The 18,308-nt window shown below is 61.5% G+C and overlaps 1 protein-coding gene across 4 annotated transcripts in view; it reads left to right on the top strand.

Annotated features, from left to right (window-relative positions):
- SORCS2 (sortilin related VPS10 domain containing receptor 2) overlaps nt 1–18,308 on the top strand; it is a 451,416-nt gene that overhangs the window by 422,579 nt on the left and 10,529 nt on the right. For all 4 annotated transcript variants that reach the window (XM_087864306.1, XM_087864305.1, XM_087864307.1 and 1 more), the window contains exons 14-23: nt 457–564; nt 4,687–4,807; nt 5,579–5,712; nt 6,377–6,505; nt 8,250–8,421; nt 13,481–13,667; nt 13,866–13,999; nt 14,905–15,028; nt 16,452–16,564; nt 17,541–17,666. In XM_087864306.1, the coding sequence (XP_087720432.1) occupies nt 457–564; nt 4,687–4,807; nt 5,579–5,712; nt 6,377–6,505; nt 8,250–8,421; nt 13,481–13,667; nt 13,866–13,999; nt 14,905–15,028; nt 16,452–16,564; nt 17,541–17,666 (1,348 nt within the window). The remainder of the gene's footprint in view (nt 1–456; nt 565–4,686; nt 4,808–5,578; nt 5,713–6,376; nt 6,506–8,249; nt 8,422–13,480; nt 13,668–13,865; nt 14,000–14,904; nt 15,029–16,451; nt 16,565–17,540; nt 17,667–18,308) is intronic.

The following is an 18,308-nucleotide window of genomic DNA, read 5'->3' on the forward strand; positions in this document are numbered from 1 at the left end:
GTGAGGGCAGGCGTGAACTCTGGACTCAGAAGGCAGAGCTGGGGGAGCTGCCAGAAAGCCACTATCACTTTAGTCTGAGAGAGCTTTACGCACTGCAAGCTGGTGACACCATGATACGATGCACTGGGAGGCAGGAAGCTTCTGTCCGTGGCCTGGCAACCCCTGGGCTGGGCTCAGGCATTGGGTGGGGCTGAGCTGGATGTTGCAAGGCCCAGATAACTGCAATCCGGGGGCTTTGCGGTCCCCAGACAGCACGCCCGGAACTCCTTGGCTGTAGTGGTGCTAAGGAGATGGGAAGGCCGCTTGGCATCGGCGGGGGGCTGCTGCGGCCTCCCAGCCCCCTCAGCTGGGCAGCGCCGGCCCCGGCTCGGGCAGGGCTGGATTTAGGAGGGCAGCGGGTCCGGGACACGGGCCGTGCTCCCGCCTGCCTGCGGTGGTGACGCCCCTTCTCGACAGGTTCAGCGTGGACGAGGGCGTCACCTGGAGCACGCACAACTTCACCAGCACGTCCGTGTTTGTGGACGGGCTGCTGAGTGAGCCGGGGGACGAGACGCTGGTCATGACGTGAGTGCCCACGGGAGGAGCGCGGGCAGGTGGCCTTGCTGCTCCGAGCGCGCTCAGCACTGCCTCCTCGCCTCCCTCCCCGTCCTCCTCACGCCCGTCTCCAACCTCATGCCTGCCTCCTCGTGTCTTCTGTCCACTGTCCCCTGTCTCCCCCGGGGATGTCCATCACCTGCCCGGGATCGCCTCCGAGCGAGCCCTCCGAGCTCTCATCATCATCACCGTTATACGATGAGCTCCTGGCGCCTGGAAGGGCTCCCAGGCCCGCTGCACAGGGAGGGCCCATGCGGGCAGAGCCAGGCTGTGGCCCGGGGCAGGCTGGGCTCTGAGGCTGCAGCCCTGGGCCCCTGAGGCCGAGACCTTTGGCCAACCTGCAGGGGGGCCAGGCTTCACTCCGGGCCAAACACTGCCCTGGGCGCAGTGAGGGGAGGGCATCCCTGTTCGGATCTGAGGGACGGGAGTTGAAACGGTGCACAGGGCTTGACTGCGCTCGCCGCCCCTCCGACACCAGGGAAAGGGGTCCAGCTGTGGAAGCCTCCTTCCCGGGTGATCTGCCCTCCGAGGGGCTTGTTCAGGGCGGGCCCCGAGACTCTGCATTTCTAACCGCTCCCCGGATTCTCTGTATGCCTGGCCACGCGTGGTGCAACTTGCCTTTTGCGATGATGCCTGTACTGGGGAGACCAGGTTCCCCAAAATGTACATCTACCCAGAATCCGTGACTTTAATTGGAAGCAGGGTCTTTGCAGATGTGATCCATCAGGATGAGGTCACGCTGCCGTGGGGGGGGCCCTAATCCAACGTCCTTATAAGAAGGGGAGGGATGCAGACAGCACACGGGGAGAGAGTGACCCGAGGCGGAAACTGGGGCTGGGGCTGTCAGATTTGGTTCAGCTTAGTGACCCCCCCAGGGGGGCCTTCCCTGCCTCTGCCCTCCCTGCTTCTTCAGCAATGTGACCGCTCGGACAAGGGCTCCGGGGACGCCTTGCTAAGCTCCTGCTGTGTGTTATGGGTCCATTTTTATATGTCATCTCGTTTTGTCCTCGTAAGAAATGTCCACAAAAGGACGTGTTGCCCCCCTTCCAGAGGTGCTAAAATCTCAATGGTTCTGCACCGAGAGAGTGGTGGGCAAGGGGCTGCTGTCACCTCAGTTCTGTGTGGTCCCGGGAGCCGGAGAGGGAGGGGACCCCGTGATGCCGTCCTAGAGACCCTGGCTGGGGCACTTCCCCTGGACACCCAGTCCCTGCTGTCCCCCTGCCCGGGGACGTGTTACGTCCTGAATGGCTCCACGTATCTGTGCGTCCCTCATGCTGTCACAGGCTCGGGTCTGGGATAGGAGGACCGTTTCCTTCTGGGGCCGCAGCAGGGTGTCAGCCTCTGTGGGCAGGGGAGGGAGGACCCCGCACTGGGGTCTGAGGCAGGGCTCTCTGTCTGGGGGGTGGCGTGCAGGCTACTGTCCGCCGCGTAGAAACGCCAGCACCGAGGGCAGCGAGCCTGCCAGTCTGGAGGCCTCAGCTTCCCCAGCTGAGAAATGGGTACACTTTCTACCCCAGAGCATTGGGCGAGCGTGTCACAGCCCCAGGGCTGAGTTTGGCCCCAGAAACAGTCTGATTTTCATCTCTCAGCAGCAGACAGGGCATTCGATCCCCAGAACGCCAATGGCCAAATTCACAGGCAGGTGCCACAAACTTTTAAGGTTTTAAAGGAGGACAGTTCCTCCTTCACGGAGCGGAGTCTCCGCACAGGGAGATTTCCATCCACACTGGGATTTCCAAGTCCCAGCTGACGCGGGAGCCAGTCATACAGCACAAGAGGGAACACACGGGCACCTTAGAGCGAGACGCGGATGTCTCTGGGCCGCGGGCGCGTCCTCCCTGGCACCCGGCATGTCCTTTCCCGCTCCTTCCCTCTGCTCCTTCCTCTCTCCCTCTCTGTGTCTCTCTCTCCCTCTCTGTGTCTCTCTCTCCCTCTCCGTGTCTCTGTCTCTGTCTCTCTCTTGCTATCCTGTTTCCTGCAGTTGTGAACTTTTTCTCAGGTGATTTTTTACCCAAATCTACCAGAAGGTGATGGCCCAGCTGACCGCTGCCCCCTTTCGGGACGTGACCCCAGGCTGCCTCACCGTTGCCCGCCCTTCCCTCCCACTCCTCGCCCAGGGTCGGGGGGCTGTTTACAGGGCGGGAGCTCCTGGCCCACCCTGCCCCTCCTGGCCCCTTCTCTCCTATCAGCTCTGAGGTGATCCGCGGGCTGCCTCTGACAGGTTCTTCCTAAAACTCAGAATGAGCCAGGTGACCGGTATGTCCTCGTTCTAGGCTTTAGGAAGCCTGGTGGGATTATTCAGAGCCACCCAACCAGCCTCCCGTGGCTCCAGGCAGGAGCGAGTCAGTGTGTGTCCAGCGCACACCTGCTGTTCTCAGGATAACGTGGTTTCCGGGAGGGGGGCGGGCCTGCTCTGTGTGGGGCCCGTAAGTTCTCCCTGAAGAACCGCCCTATCGAGAGAAGACCCTCACACTCTGTGTCTGTAACCAACCTAGAGGCTTCGTCTGGGAGGCAGGAGACAAGGCTGACCACAGGGGAAGGTCCAGGCTGAGACAGAGGGAGGCTCAGGGGCCCCGAGGACCAGAGGAGGTCCGTGGCCAGCCTGCAAGAGGCGGGGGATTTCATCTGCAAAATCAAGCTAACAGGGTCTACGTCGTGGGACTGTTTGGGGAGCGAGGGATTGTTGCGTGTGCATGTGTGCAAAGCCCCTACTGTGTGCTGGCACCCACACAAACCACTGCTAAGCCGCCATCAGTCCTGCAAGGCCAGAGCTATCATCCCCCTTTTAGAGCCAAGGAAACTGGGGTACCCAGAGGGAGTGAAGCTGCCCAAGGTCACAGACATAGGAAACGGGGCATCAGCCAGGCTTGCCTGGCTCAGAGCTGCTGTGCGGAAGCAGAACTCCTCAGACATCAGCCTCAGACATCCAGAGCCAGCCATCGTGTCCCCAAGAAAACACTCAAGACCCTTCTCACCTACCACCTAGAATGGGGTTAGGGTCCTTTCAGATCATGATTGCCCTTCCCCAAGTATCCTGTCCCTTTCAACATGCTTGGAAGGGGGTCACGTACACAGGGTGTATCACCTCCCCCACCCAGATGCTCAGCCTCTGGCGATATGTCCCGAATGCTGCAGGTTGGACTAGGGAAAGACCAAGGAAGTGCAGGCTGGGCCCCTCTTCTGTGGTGGTCTTTGGAGCCCCTGAAATAGCGGTGCTTGAAGAGAGGGGGAGATCTGGGTACATGGTAGGTGCTCAGCAACTGACTGCTGCTGGCTGAGGGAGAGGAAATGGCCCAAACAAGCTGTGTGACCTGGGGCAAGTTACCCAACCTCTCTGGGCCTCAGTCTTCCTTTCTGTAAAATAGGGGTGGACTTGTCTCACGAGGCTGTGGTGGGGATTAGACCAGACAGTGTAGATGGAGCCCCCAGCACATCATGGGTGCCCCGTACATGGCTGGCCTTTCACGAGCACCCGTGGTGCTCCATTCCCCTGCTTCCTCCACTCGCCAGGGCTGGGGCCACAGGGTGAGCCGGAGGTGAGCACGAGCTGAGGCCTTTCCCACCCTGCCCTGCGAACCAATATGATGACTCCTTACTTCTCCTCGGATTGCTGGTTGTGCCTGGAAAAACAGCCCATGGCCCAGCTCTGCGGGTCAGGGCCCGGCACAGTGAGGCTGGCCTGGGTGTCCACGGCACAGGTCCCCGGGGCAGTGATGCTGACAGAGGGGAGAAGCACCCCGCAGCCAGCTGACCCCTGTCATTTTGCAGGACAGAAGCAGGGACAGTGGCAGCTGGGGGGCCTGGGCTCCTGACACGACTGTGCCCACTTCCTCGTCCACTGAGGGGGGCCGTGGGGGGTGACCCCACCCGTGCCATCCGTGAGCTGCAGACAGTGTGCGATCATTGTGGGGACACCACGGCCAGGACCACATGCCTGCAGCCGGCTGGGCCCGGTGCGGGGGGCCGGGACTCTAGCCCTGAGCGCGGTCGCTGGGCCCGTGAGCAGGGGTGCTGAGGCCCCGAGGGGAAGTGGTTCGCGCCCTGACGTGGGCAGGCTAAGGTAATTCCCCTTCTGTCCTCGTCCCTCCCCAGCGTCTTTGGCCACATCAGCTTCCGCTCCGACTGGGAGCTGGTCAAGGTGGACTTCCGGCCCTCGTTCTCCAGGCAGTGCAGCGAGGAGGACTACGGCTCCTGGGACCTCACCGACCTGAAGGTGGGCCGGGGCACAGAGCAGGGCGGGCAGGGCAGCCTCCTCTGCTGTGCATCCCCCGTCCCGTGCGGCACAGGAGCCTCACCTCCAGCAGGGCTTCCCAGAGCCCCGGGGGCCTGAGACATCCGGTCCTCCTGCTGGATTTTCTGGCCCCTCCTTGGGGCCTGAACCGCTCTGGGTTTGGGTCTGCCGCCACGCTCAGGGGCACAGGGCCGCAGGCCCTGACCCCACTGTGCGGTCCCGTGTATTTGGGGTCCAGGGCTTGTGACAGGGTAGGCGGGTAGCACGGAGCCTGCGTCATAGGGGCAGCCCTGCCCCGTAACCTCAAACACATAGATGTTTCTAGAACAAAAGGCAGAATAGTTACACGCTGAGGACCTGCTGTGTGTCCACATGCGTCCCATGGGCCGTGGCTCCTCCAAGCTCCTGCACGGGGCGTCCGCCCTGAGGACGAGGAGAAACATAACAGGGACCTGGGTTCCAGCAGCACTGTGACCCCTCAGGCCCAGGGGTAGCGTTTACACAGTGGGTGCTCAATGGATCCTTATGGGTCGGGATGGGAGGGAGGTTGCCCCAGCTTGACCTCAGGCACACCACTTCGTCTTCTGGGCCTCGGTTTCCCCATCTGGGAAAGGGGACTCAGCCCCTGTCCCACACGGCTGCCTGGGGATTGAGAATCGGCTCTTTTCGGGGGGTGGGCAAGGCAGCAGTCCAAGGCACCGGAGGGCAGTCGACCCTTCTTGGCCAGCTCCTCACCCCACGTTCCCGCCGCAGGGCGACCGCTGCATCATGGGCCAGCAGAGAAGTTTCCGGAAGAGAAAGTCCACGTCCTGGTGCATCAAGGGGCGGAGCTTCACGTCGGCGCTCAAGTCCCGCGTGTGCAGGTGCCGGGAGTCGGACTTCCTCTGGTGAGGACCACGCCGGCCACGGGTGCTCTGAGCAGCTTCACGACCCAGCAGCCGCCGCCCAGCGCGGCTCTCAGACTCGGTCCTCCTGCCGCCGTATTCTGTGTGTTAGAGCCGGGCAGGATCCCAGCTGTGCTCCCCGGAGGAGCGTCAGGGAGCTCAAGGGCATGTGGGCTCAACGACCACAGTGGCCTCCCCCTCCTTGGGGAGGGTGCCTTGGGGGCAAGCGGTGCCCACCCAGTCCTCCGAGATCCAGAGCCCAGTTCACAAAGCCTCTGGCCCGCCGCCTGCCTCCCTAGCCTTCCTCAATCCTCGCCCTCCTGCTCCCGCTTCCGTGCCAGCCACCTCCACCAGCACCTCCCTGCACCAGCGTTGAAGGGGCCCTTTGTGCAGTGTTCCTCGCCTCTCTTCCCCTGGCTGTCCACTGCACTTCCTTTGAGATTCAGTGCGCCTCGTCCAGGCAGCCCTCCAGGATACCCAGGCTGGGCTCAGTTCCCAGAATTACCTCTGCAACCCTTCTCACCTGGAATGTGAGAAACCCTAATTTTCAGGCTGGACAGGGCTGTGTGGCCTTCCTGTGTGTCCCCACAAATGGGTGCATCGCAGGCCCTTGCTGTGAGGCCCCCGCCCAAGCCTGTCTCCTGACTGCTGTTTCCCCCTCCTCCAGCGACTACGGATTTGAGCGCTCTCCCTCCTCGGAGTCTGATGCCAACAAGTGCTTTGCGGACTTCTGGTTTAACCCCCTCTCCCCGCCCGATGACTGTGTCCTGGGCCAGACCTACACCAGCAGCCTCGGGTGAGTGCGGCACAGGCCCCCTCGCGTCACTCCAGGGGCAGAGCCACGGAGAGAGAAGTCGGCTGAGGATGGCCTGCTCGCTGGGCTCCCGAGAGTCACCCCAGGCAGCGACCCCGCAGGGTCTGAGCCCACGTGGGGCAGCGTCAGGGAGAGAACGTGCTTTGAGCAGGGTCTGAACAAAGAGCGAAAGCGTTGGGTGCACGTGAACCCGCAGCTTCAGGAGGTCCCGAGACTCTATCTTAAGGTCTCTGTTTCCCTTTGAGGCAGTTTTGAGAGGGAAGAAAACGTCAGCGGACTTATTAGAAAATCCCCATGACTTCCCCTGGGGAAAGGGCAGGGATAGAATTGAGGGAGCAGGACCAGATGTTGCAGGTTTTGGTCTCAGCAGCATAAATGCCATTCCACCATCCATCCCTCCCACCGTCCATCCCTCCCTCCATCCCTCCATCCCTCCTTCATCCTTCCACCATTCACCCATCATCCATCCATCCATCCATCCATCCCTCCCTCCATCCCTCCTTCATCCTTCCACCATTCACCCATCATCCATCCCTCCCACCGTCCATCCCTCCCTCCATCCCTCCATCCCCCCATCCCTCTTCCATCCGTCATTCACCCATCATCCCTCCCAGCCGGCAACCACAGCAGCTCTCTGGTGCACCCACTAGGGCTTGGCATGCAGGGACTCTCGTCAGAAGTGTCCGGGCCAGAGCCCACGTCATGGGTGAAGGGTCGCACATCATACCATGGGCATGCTCTGGGCACCAAGGTGCCGTGGGGGGTGTTTTGCATGATAAACCCCTGAATGTGTGTCTCAGTGGCTGAGCTATGGGGGCAGGAGGGGGTACCAGGCTCAGGGAGGTGGGCAGCACCAGGCTCTTTGGCAGTGACACTAGTTCTGTGGACCCAGGGTCCTGGCATAGCCTGAGGGAGCTTCGCAATCGGCAAGTCAGATACCACCCAGCCATGGTTTGCCCAGGGTCTCCTACAAGGTTCATGAGAGCCCACGGTCTCTGCCCCCCAACCCCTGTCCAGCCTCCTCCCAGCCCCACTCCCCACTCTGGCTCCAGCCACCCACCACAGGACCTTTGCTCGTGCTGGTCCTGCTGCCTGGGTGCCCGTCCCTCTCCTGCTTGCCCTTCTGACTTCAGTGGAAAGCCACACTCTCAGGGACGGATTCCCAGAGCTTGTCGGTGGTGATTTTACCTTGATGTGGGAGGTCTGTCTCCCCTACTGGGCGGTCTGCCTGGCAAGGCAGGGGCTATATGGTCAGCCTGTCCCCCAGCAGATACATGGTGTGAAGGAGCCCCTGGATCAGGTGTCCTCTAGTTGGGTGGTGAGGCAGGGAGCCCCGAGGGGGCGCGGCAAGGCCACGGCTGAGCCCAGCCCCTCTTGGGCACGTTCCTCGGCAAGGCCCCAGCGTTCGGATGCGCCCAGTCACACCCTCGGCCACAAGAACAGCGGGTGTTAGGGTTGTCCTAAGTCCTGTGACCGCAGAGAGAGGAGGCCGGCGACAGAGCCGACCCTGCCATCACCAGCCACCCGCCACCTCGCCTGGCCTCTCAGCTCCGACATGGGTCAGCGATGGCTCTCAGTGGGGCTGGGAGGAGGCTGGAGGAGCCCGGGCGTCGGTGTGGAGGCCGCCAGCCAAGAGCCACACCTCACCACGAGCGAGGCCCCTGGCCGCGGGGTCCGTGCCCTCCGCCGCCGTCGGTGCGGACCCTGACCCGCCGTCTGGCCGCAGGTACCGGAAGGTGGTGTCCAACGTGTGCGAGGGCGGCGTGGACCCGCGGCAGAGCCCCACGCAGCTGCAGTGCCCGCTCACGCCGCCCCGGGGCCTGCAGGTCAGCGTCCGCGGCGAGGCAGTGGCCGTGCGGCCCGGAGAGGACGTCCTGTTCGTGGTGCGGCAGGAGCAGGTGAGCATGGCGTGCCGTCCCCGCGGGGTCACTCCCGCCGGACCAGCAGGGGACGGGGTGTGTGGGTGTCCCCTCCGCCTGCAGGGGGTTTGCAGCAGTCATCCAGGCGGGCGTTTTCCGAGCTGAGGGGTAAGAGTGGCTGGAAGCCCCTCCCCGGGCCCCGAGCAGCATTGAGAGGAGGATGGTGGAGTATGGGGGGTCACCGTGCGGCTGGCACACGCAGTGGGGGCCCTCTGTGCCTGGCCGAGGGTGTTTACCAGACTACGCTTCCAGGATTTATTCATTCTTCTGCGTGGCAATTTGTTTAACCTCTAATTATATCGATTTAGTTCATCTGGAATCTTAAGAAAAGTAGAAAATTAAAAAAAAAAACCACTATTACTTATAATCCTAGAACCAAAGATAAGTTCTGTAGGTAGATGAGAGACAGATATGGGTTTAATTCTCCATAATGTATTCGAACATGTAAGTTCTCCCCAGTCTCCTACTTCCTCTCTTTTTCTCATTAGTACAAGTGTTCCGTATTCTTCTGACTTAAAAAAGAATGTATACTCGTGGTAGAACATTTGAAAAACACCTAAAATGTCAAGCATATAAATATCACTGAAATCCCTGTTCCCCCCCAAGGTAACAACTGCGAGGTTTTGTATTTTCTTCTGGTCTTTCTAAAATTAATATACAGCGTGCTTATTTTTGTGATTATAGAAGTAGCAAACTCCCTGCAGAGCGTCCAAAAACAGAGATCAGGAAAACTTACCGACTTGCAGGAAATTCAAAGCCACAGAATCGCACAGAGGCGAAGCCGGCTCCCGCCCGGAGGGAGACCTGCCGCGGGACCCCGGTCATCTGCGCCCGCGGCTCCACTGGGCGCTCGGATCTGTGGTTAACAGATACGCTGGATGAAGGGAGTTCAGCTGTATAACTCCGTGTGTGTTATTTAGCCCATGTCCTTCAAAATACGGTGCCCAGATGATGACAGAGGTCTTTGGTGTCTGCTCTCATGCAGTCAGGGAAACTGAGGCCAGAGGACACGGAGCTGTATGTGTGAGCGCCCGTTGGCCAGCCTCACAGTCGTGCTTCTGTCTCCTGATCTGTAGCTGGGGAAGCCCTGGCTCAGAGCAGTGCCATGACTCGCCCAGGGCCACACAGGAACAGGGGACAGAGCTCTGCAGGGACAGCGCCTGGTCTGTGGTCCCCAGACTTGGGCCCCAGGTCCCGCCTGCTTCCAGGCCCTGTGTGGATGAGCCTGGCCCTGAGATTAATGCTTGGGGCCTCAGAGGGGCCCCGGGGTGGGGGTCGGTATCTGTCACAGCAGCATCTTGGCGTGGTGGGAGGACGATGCCCCCTCCCTGGGTGGGGCCTATGGACCCACCTGCTGCCCAAGTTCTGGCACAGACTTCCAGGAAAAATGGCCGTCTGCTGCCCCCTAGAGCCTTCCATCTGGGCGACTTGGGCACATCTGCTGATTCCCCAGCTGGAGCCGAGACGGGACAGGCCAGTGGTCCCCGGCCTTGTTGCACGGGGTCACTGGAGTGACCGAGAGATGCCCTTGCAAGAGAGGTCTCCCAGCACACGCCGCTGTCCAGAAGGGCTGCTGGCTTCCTCAAGGAGGGGGAGGGGAGAGTGGGAGCTCGGCAGGTGTGGACACACACTCATGCATGCTCACACACACTCACACTCTCACACGCTGACCACAGGAACACGGACACGCCCTCACCACGTGTTCACACACTCGTAACCACTGACGCGGACACGTCTCCACACTGACACACAAGTCACACACACCCGCCCTCACGCACAGGCCAAGCTGCGGAACTAGCTGCATCTGGGGTGGGGGCCAAGTCTGTAAGCCTCCCGGAATGAAAAGTAAGAGCTGATAGAGAACCCAGAAATAGACCCACACAGAAACGCGCAGCTGATTTTGACACAGGAGCGAAAGCATCTCAGGGGAGGGAGGACGGTCCTCAGCACCGAACCGCCAGTAAAATGAGCCTCGGCTGGAACCTTGGCCCTGATACCGGCTCAGCTCGGAATGGACCACAGAGGCCAACAGAAAGCTGGAAACTAGCCAGCCTTTGGGGGAAAGGTAGAAAATATGCAGATCCTGGCCCAGGCCAAGCGTTCGCAGAGTGGACCCCAAAAGCATCATTCATAAAGGAAATCTGGGGAGTTGGACTCTGAGTGAGATGCCCATGTGCTGAGGAAGAGCCGCAGAGAAGGTGAGAATCCAGCTACGGAGAAGGTATTTACCCAGCACAGATCCAGCGAGCCTGGGACCTCGGACACACAAGGAGCGGGAAGAAAACAACACTCTGGTTAGAAAATGGGCCAAGGACGCAGAGGGGGACGGTTCATCGCAGACGACGAGCAGGTGACCAGTGAGCCCACCAAAGTCGTCCAGCCTCACTGGCTGTTAGGGAATGCGAGTCCAACCCCAAGGATGTATCCCTGCACACCCACGAGAGTGGCCAGATTAAACAGCAACACCACCAAGTGCTGGCAAGGCTGCGGAGAAGCCGAACCGCTCACACGTGGCTGCTGGGAGTATAGGATGGGACCACCACACTGGAAAACAGTGGGGCAGTTTCTTAAAAAACTAAACTTGCAACCACCCCGTGACTCAGCACGTGCGCTCCTGGGCGTGTATCTCAGAGAAGCGAAGACTTGTGTCCACACAGAACCCTGCATGCGAGCGTTCACGGCAGCGCTCTTGCAGAAGAGCCGGAAACTGGGGACACCCAGACGTCCTCCGAGGGTTGTCTGCCTGAACAGTGGCACAGCCACCATGTGGGACATGACTCCGCAGTGAGAAGGAACAGATTACTGACCGGTGCCCGACCCGGGCGAGTCCCCAGAGAGTTAAACTGAGTGAGAAAAAGGCAACCCCAGGGACTCTGTGCTGTGGGATTCCTTTTATAGGGTGTTCTCCAGATGACAAAACTGCAGAAATGGAGGACAGATGAGTCCAGGGTGTGACGGTGGGACTGGTGGTGGCTCGGCAGCCCCGCACCCCAGCTGTGCCCGTGTCCATGTCCTAGCTGTGACACTCTGGTTTCGGCAGGCCTTAGCCCCGGGCGTGCAGGACGGGGCACATGGGATCTGTCTTGATCCCTACAAACTACATGCAGACTGGCGGTTGTCTCAGAATATGACATTCATGTCTTCTTGACGTGCACGAGACACAGCGGGGCACCGGCGTGGGGTTACGGGGACGGCTCTCCTCACCCGTGTGTTTGCTGTCTGTCGCCGTGGCCGCTGGACTGTGTTCTGATCACGGGAAAAAGGACAAGTTATTTTAACCAAGTAAAATGTTTCAGTGGTCACGGGCATCCGTCAGTGGCCCACAGGCAGGAACACGGGGTCCCGAGGTGCACAGCGGCGCCCCACACACTCGGGGCCTTCCAACACGGGGCTTCCCAGGTGTGTCCGGATTGCAGGCGGCGGGCACAAAGCCCCTGCCCCCCGTCAAGAGCGAGGCGGGCTTGAGACCCCACTCCCTGGTCCCCGTGAGGCCACGTGTCCACAGGAGCCCTGGACAGTGAGCCGGCCTGCCCTGCGCTTCTAGCCCAGCACACGGGGACAATCGAACACCATGTAAGCTGTTGTCCCAAATGACCACGAGCAGCCAGCAGGAAACAGCACTGCTTCTTTCCCGGGTTCGGAGGCGGGGAGTCCAAGATTAAGCATCAGTAGAGCCCGGCTCCTGCCGAAGTCTCTGGGGAGGGATTCTTCACTGTCTTGTCAGTTTCTGGGGCACTGGTGTCCCTTGGCTTGTGCTTGTGTCGTGGTCTCCGCCCCATCACCACGTGGCCGTCTCTTCTGTGTCCCAAGCTCCTGCCTCTCCTTGTAAAGACGCGGCCACTGGCTGGGAGCCCGTCCTACTCCAGCATGACCTCATCTTTACTAATCACTTCTGCAAAGACCCTGTTTCCGAATAAGGCCACATTCTGAGTTCCAGGGGGACGTGGATTTGAGGGCACAGACACTGTTCAACCAGCCACCATATTTGTGCAGAAAGTTAAGTGAACGTAATTTATGGGAAAGGACTCTGTCACGTTTTTTTTTTTTTTAAAGATTTACTCATTTGAGAGAGAGAAGTGAGCGAGAGACAGCACGAGTGGAGGGGGGTTAGAGGGAGAAGCAGACTCCCCGCCGAGAAGGGAGCCCGATGCGGGGCTCGATTCCAGGATGCTGGGATCAGGACCTGAGCTGAAGGCAGACACTTAACCGACTGTGTTAAGACTCTGCACACATAGAATGAATCCTGTGTCATTCTGGGTCACCAGGAAATGGTTTTCGGGGTGTTCCTGCAGGGATGGGGTAGCAGGAAGGGGCGATGGGGCAGGGGAGAGGGGGAGCATGAGAACATTTTCTTGCTGTGAAGTGGAGAAAGATACTGTTCTCCTGTTTCCTTCCCTCAATTTCCCACGCCTCGGTGAGGAAACGGTGGCTTTGTTGGGGGGCTGGTGCCCCAGGAGGGGAGCGTGAGGCCTTCAGCCCCATGCTGCTCAAACCCAGGGGAGGGGCAGCAGGTGCGGGGAGCACGGCACTGCATAAACCCTGCGTGTCCGAGTGGCACCCCAGCTCCGCAGAGAACTGGATCAAAGAAACAGGAAGCAGGAAGCATCCGAGGAGGGGAAATAATGTTTTCCCAGTTGGCTGGGAAACCCCCTAGGAGGCTTCCCGTGTGCGATCTTTCTGGCCATGTTCCCAACACCCTCCAGCCTGTGTGGGGGGCTCCCTCCCTCCGGCTCCTGGCTCAGGCCTCAGTGGCTGTCCCCGCCCACCGGCCCGCAGCCCTGACCGTCGGTCTCTCAGCCGGGCACACCTGGCCCCGGGCACACCTGGCCCCGGGCCCTGCTCCCACTCTCCTGCGTCTCTGCGGCTCCCAGGCCCGCATGACCGGCTGGCCGCCCCAAGGGCAGGGCGGGTTTGGTTCCTGGCGGCCTGGGGCCCTCGCTCTTCGAGGGGAGGAGTGAAGGGATGAAGAGTACGCGAGCCAAGGCTGGCCCCTCCGCTTTGCCATCTCTCCTAAGTGGCCTCGCGGGATTTCCTGCAGGGTGATGTCCTGACCACCAAGTACCAGGTGGACCTGGGGGACGGCTTCAAGGCCGTGTACGTGAACCTCACGCTGACCGAGGAGCCCATCCGGCACCGCTACGAGAGCCCCGGCGTCTACCGCGTGTCCGTCAGGGCGGAGAACGCGGCCGGGCACGACGAGGCGGTGCTCTTTGTCCAGGTCAACTGTAAGTCCGTCGCCCCTGTGAGGCCCAGAGCCCGCGGGCGGGGAGCAGGCAGGCAGGCTCACGTCCACGCCCCAGGCGGTGTGTGCGGCGGTGGGTGGGTGGTGATGCGGGGGGATGTGCCGAAGTTGACCGAGAAGCCCCCTCTGCCACGGCCAGTGCCTGATGTCCCCTCGCCCCGGCTTTTCCTGCCACCCGCAGCCCCCCTGCAGGCCCTTCACCTTGAAGTGGTTCCCGTGGTCGGTGTCAACCAGGAGGTGAACCTCACGGCCGTGCTGCTGCCCCTGAACCCCAACCTCACGGTCTTCTACTGGTGGACTGGCCGTAGCCTGCAGGTGTGCGGCCCTGGCTGAGGGGGGGGGGCGGGGTGCTGCCAGGGGCTGGGCGGGAGGACACAGGGTATGACAGTGTGGAGTTGAGGCGAGCACACACCAGCCTTTCTTCCGGAGCCTCTGCTCTGGTCCGCCTGTGTCTGAGTCTGGCGGACGCAGAAGAAAGACTGGACCCTGCCTTTTCCTGGGGAAGGAGATGTGAACAAAGCAGGTGACCTGAGTTGTGATAAGTGTCACAGGAAGGGGACGGGTGAGGTGTCGTGAGCTCCAGGGAAGATCAGGCCGTTTCTAGTCTGGCTCTTGGGTGTGGTCAGGGAGGGCTTCATGGAGGAAGGAAACACTGGGGCTGGACCCAACGTCAGAAGCCTCACCCAGAGCCCTGCATTGTACCCTGTAAGCAGCAGGGGGCACAGACGGTGGCTGGTAGGAGGGCTGGAGGGTCCCTGTGGGCAGGGCTGCCCGTCCTTAGCCTGCAGGCCCTCAAGAGTCACAGGAGCCATCCTTCCCTCATTCGGTGGGCTGCAGCCCTGTGCCCCAAGCAGAAAGACAGCAACAGCGGCTGAAGGCCCAGACACAGAGGCCCCAGGTTGTGTTTCTCTGGAATGCGGAGGGCTGAGGAAGGTGCTTGGCTCTGGGTTCGAATCACAACTCAGCTACCTCCAGCCCAGCAATTTGGGCAGGTCTGGAAGGAAGGGACACTGGGACACTCCGTCCAGGCTGCCTTGGCTTAGAGCGAGTGGCTCAGGGGGGTGGGGGGCCCTCCCCGTGCTGCCCCCATGTCCTGACCAGAGCAGGGGAGAGTGAGCGTTCTCAGTGAGGGCCTGGGCAGCGGGTGGGCTGCGGGGCTGACTGTCCCTGTGCGGCTGCCCGCCACCCCCAGCCCTGACCCCCAGTCGTGTCCCCTGCAGCCCTTGCTCTCCTTGGAGAACTCCGTGACCACGCGGTTTGCAGACACAGGGGACGTGCGTGTGACGGTGCAGGCGGCCTGTGGAAATTCGGTGCTGCAGGACTCCAAGGTGGTCCGCGTGCTGGGTGAGTCCTCCTCCCCGGAATGGGCGGCGCATCTCGTCCTTTGCAGGAGCTCCGGGTTCGGGTGACATGGGGAGTGTAAGCCGCAGACACCCTGGTTATCCCGGGCAGCCACAGGCTAGGGAGAGGAACCAATGAACACGGCTCTGACGCTCCCCGGCTTCTCGGGCCTCAGTTTCCCATCTGTAAAATGAACATGGATATGTCTCTGTGTCCGTGGCCCTCGTGGGCCTCACACAGCACAGATGAGGGCGCGGCTGAGTGACTTGTCAAGGTCGCTCAGTGATGCTTCCCAGGAGCCTGACCTCTCCCGCCACCTGACCTCTCCCGCCACCTGTCCTCTCCCGCCACCTGACCTCTCCCGCCACCTGACCTCTCCCGCCACCTGTCCTCTCCCGCCACCTGTCCTCTCCCGCCACCTGACCTCTCCCGCCACCTGACCTCTCCTGCCACCTGTCCTCCGAGACCCGTGACACAGCCTTTGTGGAGACTCAATTCTGAATCCGCACGCCATTTGCTGGTGCTCACGGGGGCCCCCAAGGCCCTCACGGGAGACATTTACCATAGGAAATTCATCCTAATGATGGAAGAGACCCCACCCCCACCCACTGTGGTGTTGCCCTTGTCATCCCACCAATGAAACCTCATTTTGCTTTGAGAACAGCCTCTCTGTGGCCAGCAGCCATCAGTTAAATATTTAGCGGTCCTGCCTTTGGCTGTCCCTTCCTTCACAAACACGTGTGCACGGGGTCCTGAGCCCAGAGCTCGGAAATAGCCACCACTTTCCCCGCATGACATGCTGGGTTCTCTGTTCACAATGCACGTGTCCCTCAGGCCACTCATCCCTGCAAAGCCTCCTCCCGTTCCCAAGTGAGAAACCCAGGGCTCAGGAGGGACACGGAGAGAGTACAGTGAGCCCTGAGGCTGCGGGTGCAAGCCAGCTCTCCACCACGGCCCGTGGCTCTGGCGTGGGCCTCTGACTGAGGACCCCGGGGCACGTGAGGGAAAGGGAAGGTGGGGCCTCTGCCATCGTGGGACTCTTATTCTGGTGGGGGAACCAGCCCAGTGAAGTCCCTGGATCCCAGGGATGGAAGCCCAGCCTCCTGGGGTGTGCATGTTCTCGAGAGTGAAAGGGCAGAGCTCACGGTGCACGTGCCAGGCCCTCCCTCCCTCCCTCCCTGGCGGGCTCCGGTGTGCTCCTCGCCATCGTTGCCGTCCGCGCTGCCACGATCACTACCTGGTGCTGGTCGGTGAGGTGGGCCTTGCCTGGGGTAGCTGCCGGCACACGGAGGACTCTTGTTTTCCAAAAGCGGGCATGGGGTCTGACCGTGGGCAGTCCTGAGCAATCCGGGTGGGTGGCCTCCTGTGGGGGGCAGAGCCCCGCTGCCCAGGACTGACCAGCTCGCCCGTCTCTGCCTCTTTTCAGACCAATTCCAGGTGGTGCCTCTGAGGTTTTCCAGGGACCTGGATGCGCACAACCCCAACACCCCCGAGTGGAGAGAGGACGTCGGCCTGGTGGTGACCCGGCTGCTCTCCAAGGTGCCTCCCAGCCCCTGCGGGTGCCCCAGAGAAGCAGGGGCGCCCGGGCCCCCCAGGGTGGGATGGGGGGCTGCCCTCAGGGTGACCTGACCTCGGTCTGGCTGCCCTGGGAGTTGGAGGACAGCTCGGGCCTGCTGCCCTGGCTCTAGGGGACTTGCAGCTGGAGCACCACCTTGCAGGGGAGGGACAGGCTGGTGTCCTCCATGTGCATTGAGTGAGCACCAGCTGTTTGCCCAGGACCCAGTCACTGTCCTCTGATGGCCTAGAAGCTCCTGAATGTGATTTTCATTTATTCACGGAGTCTCTCTTCTGGGCCGGACACTGGAGACAAAGAGGAATCAGTGTGCTTGCTCCCTCTGGGGAGCTCACAGAGAGCAGAGAGAGGCCTCGGGGTGGGCAGAGGGCACTTGGGGCCCTTGGTCCCCCAGCGAGAGAAAAACCAGCTCCCTACAGTCATCCGTGTCTGCCACAGGCTGAGGCCCGCTGTGGCCGCGACTCCCCTCAGTCTGTTAATAATGCTGGTGATACTGTCCTGGGCATCGAAGGGGAATAGGAGTTTGCCGGCTGGAAGTGTGGGGGTGGGGTTCTCAGGGTGCAGACGCTGAGCTCTGTGGGTTGAAGGGTTTGTATGGTCAGGAGCCCTGACCTCTGGGAGGACATTAGCCAGAGAGGGGCCTTCTCACTGTGACCCTGGCCACCGTGTGAGGAATGGACTAGAGGCGGCAGGCCTGGCCTGGGGGAGGCCGGTGTCGGGGGTGAAGGGCAGAGGGACCAGGAGAGCTGCAGGAGGCGGAACGTGGTGGCACGGGGTGCTGGGGCCGTCCGCGTGTGTGCAGGGGTCAGGAATAGCTCGCAGGACAGACGGCCAGGACTTGGACAGGCCAAGAGGGGAGAGAGGGTATTCCTGGGGGCCTCGGAGTGCAGCAGGGGACAGAGAAGGCAGGCGGGTCAGAGTGGCTCCTCTGTGTCCCCACAGGAGACCAGTGTCCCCGAGGAGCTGCTGGTGACCGTTGTAAAGCCAGGACTGCCCACCGTGGCCGACCTGCACGTGCTCGTGCCCCCTCCCAGGCCCACAAGGAAGAGGAGCCTGACCGGTGACAAGGTATCTCCTGTGACCGCGGGACCCAGGTTCTCGCGGCACCGCCCGGGCTTCGCGGCCTCGTGCCGGGGGCTTGGGGGTCAGTCCCCACCAGCACACGAGTCTCACGGAAAGGCCCATTTCTCCCCAGTCGCTGCCCGACACAGGCGGCTGGCCCTCCTCCATCTGTGGCGACCCCACTCGGAATTCTGGTGGCCTCCAAGGTCACTGTGTTGGGGGTTGGGGAGGCACAAGGGCCCCGGGGCCAGACACCCCATGGGGAGACATGTGCCACCTCCTTTCCCATTCTGCTGCCTGGCGCTGGTCACCCCGGCCCGTGCTGACTGTGAGGGCCATGGGCTCCCGTGGTGTGGGGCTCAGGACAGAGCAGAACTCGGCGCCCATGCAGTCAGCAGACAACTTCACTGCACAGCACAGCTTCCAAAGAATAGCCCACATCGGGAGGGGTGCAGGACCCGCTGTGTGGCAGGCGTGGGATGGACCCAAAGATAAGTCGGAGCGGCTTCGCGCCCCCCCCGGGGTGGCTTCACTCTTCCCGAAACAGACAGCAACCTGGGTCGTGTGCAGAAACAGGACCCCTCCTGGCTGCTGAGCCCAACTGTCGGCAGCTCCCCGGAAGGGCAGGCAGGGTTAGCGGACGACGCG

Source organism: Ursus americanus, chromosome 8 (genome assembly GCF_024610735.1).
Source record: "Ursus americanus isolate L20-20 chromosome 8, mUrsAme1.1.p, whole genome shotgun sequence".
In the NCBI taxonomy this organism is placed as follows: Eukaryota; Metazoa; Chordata; class Mammalia; order Carnivora; family Ursidae; genus Ursus; species Ursus americanus.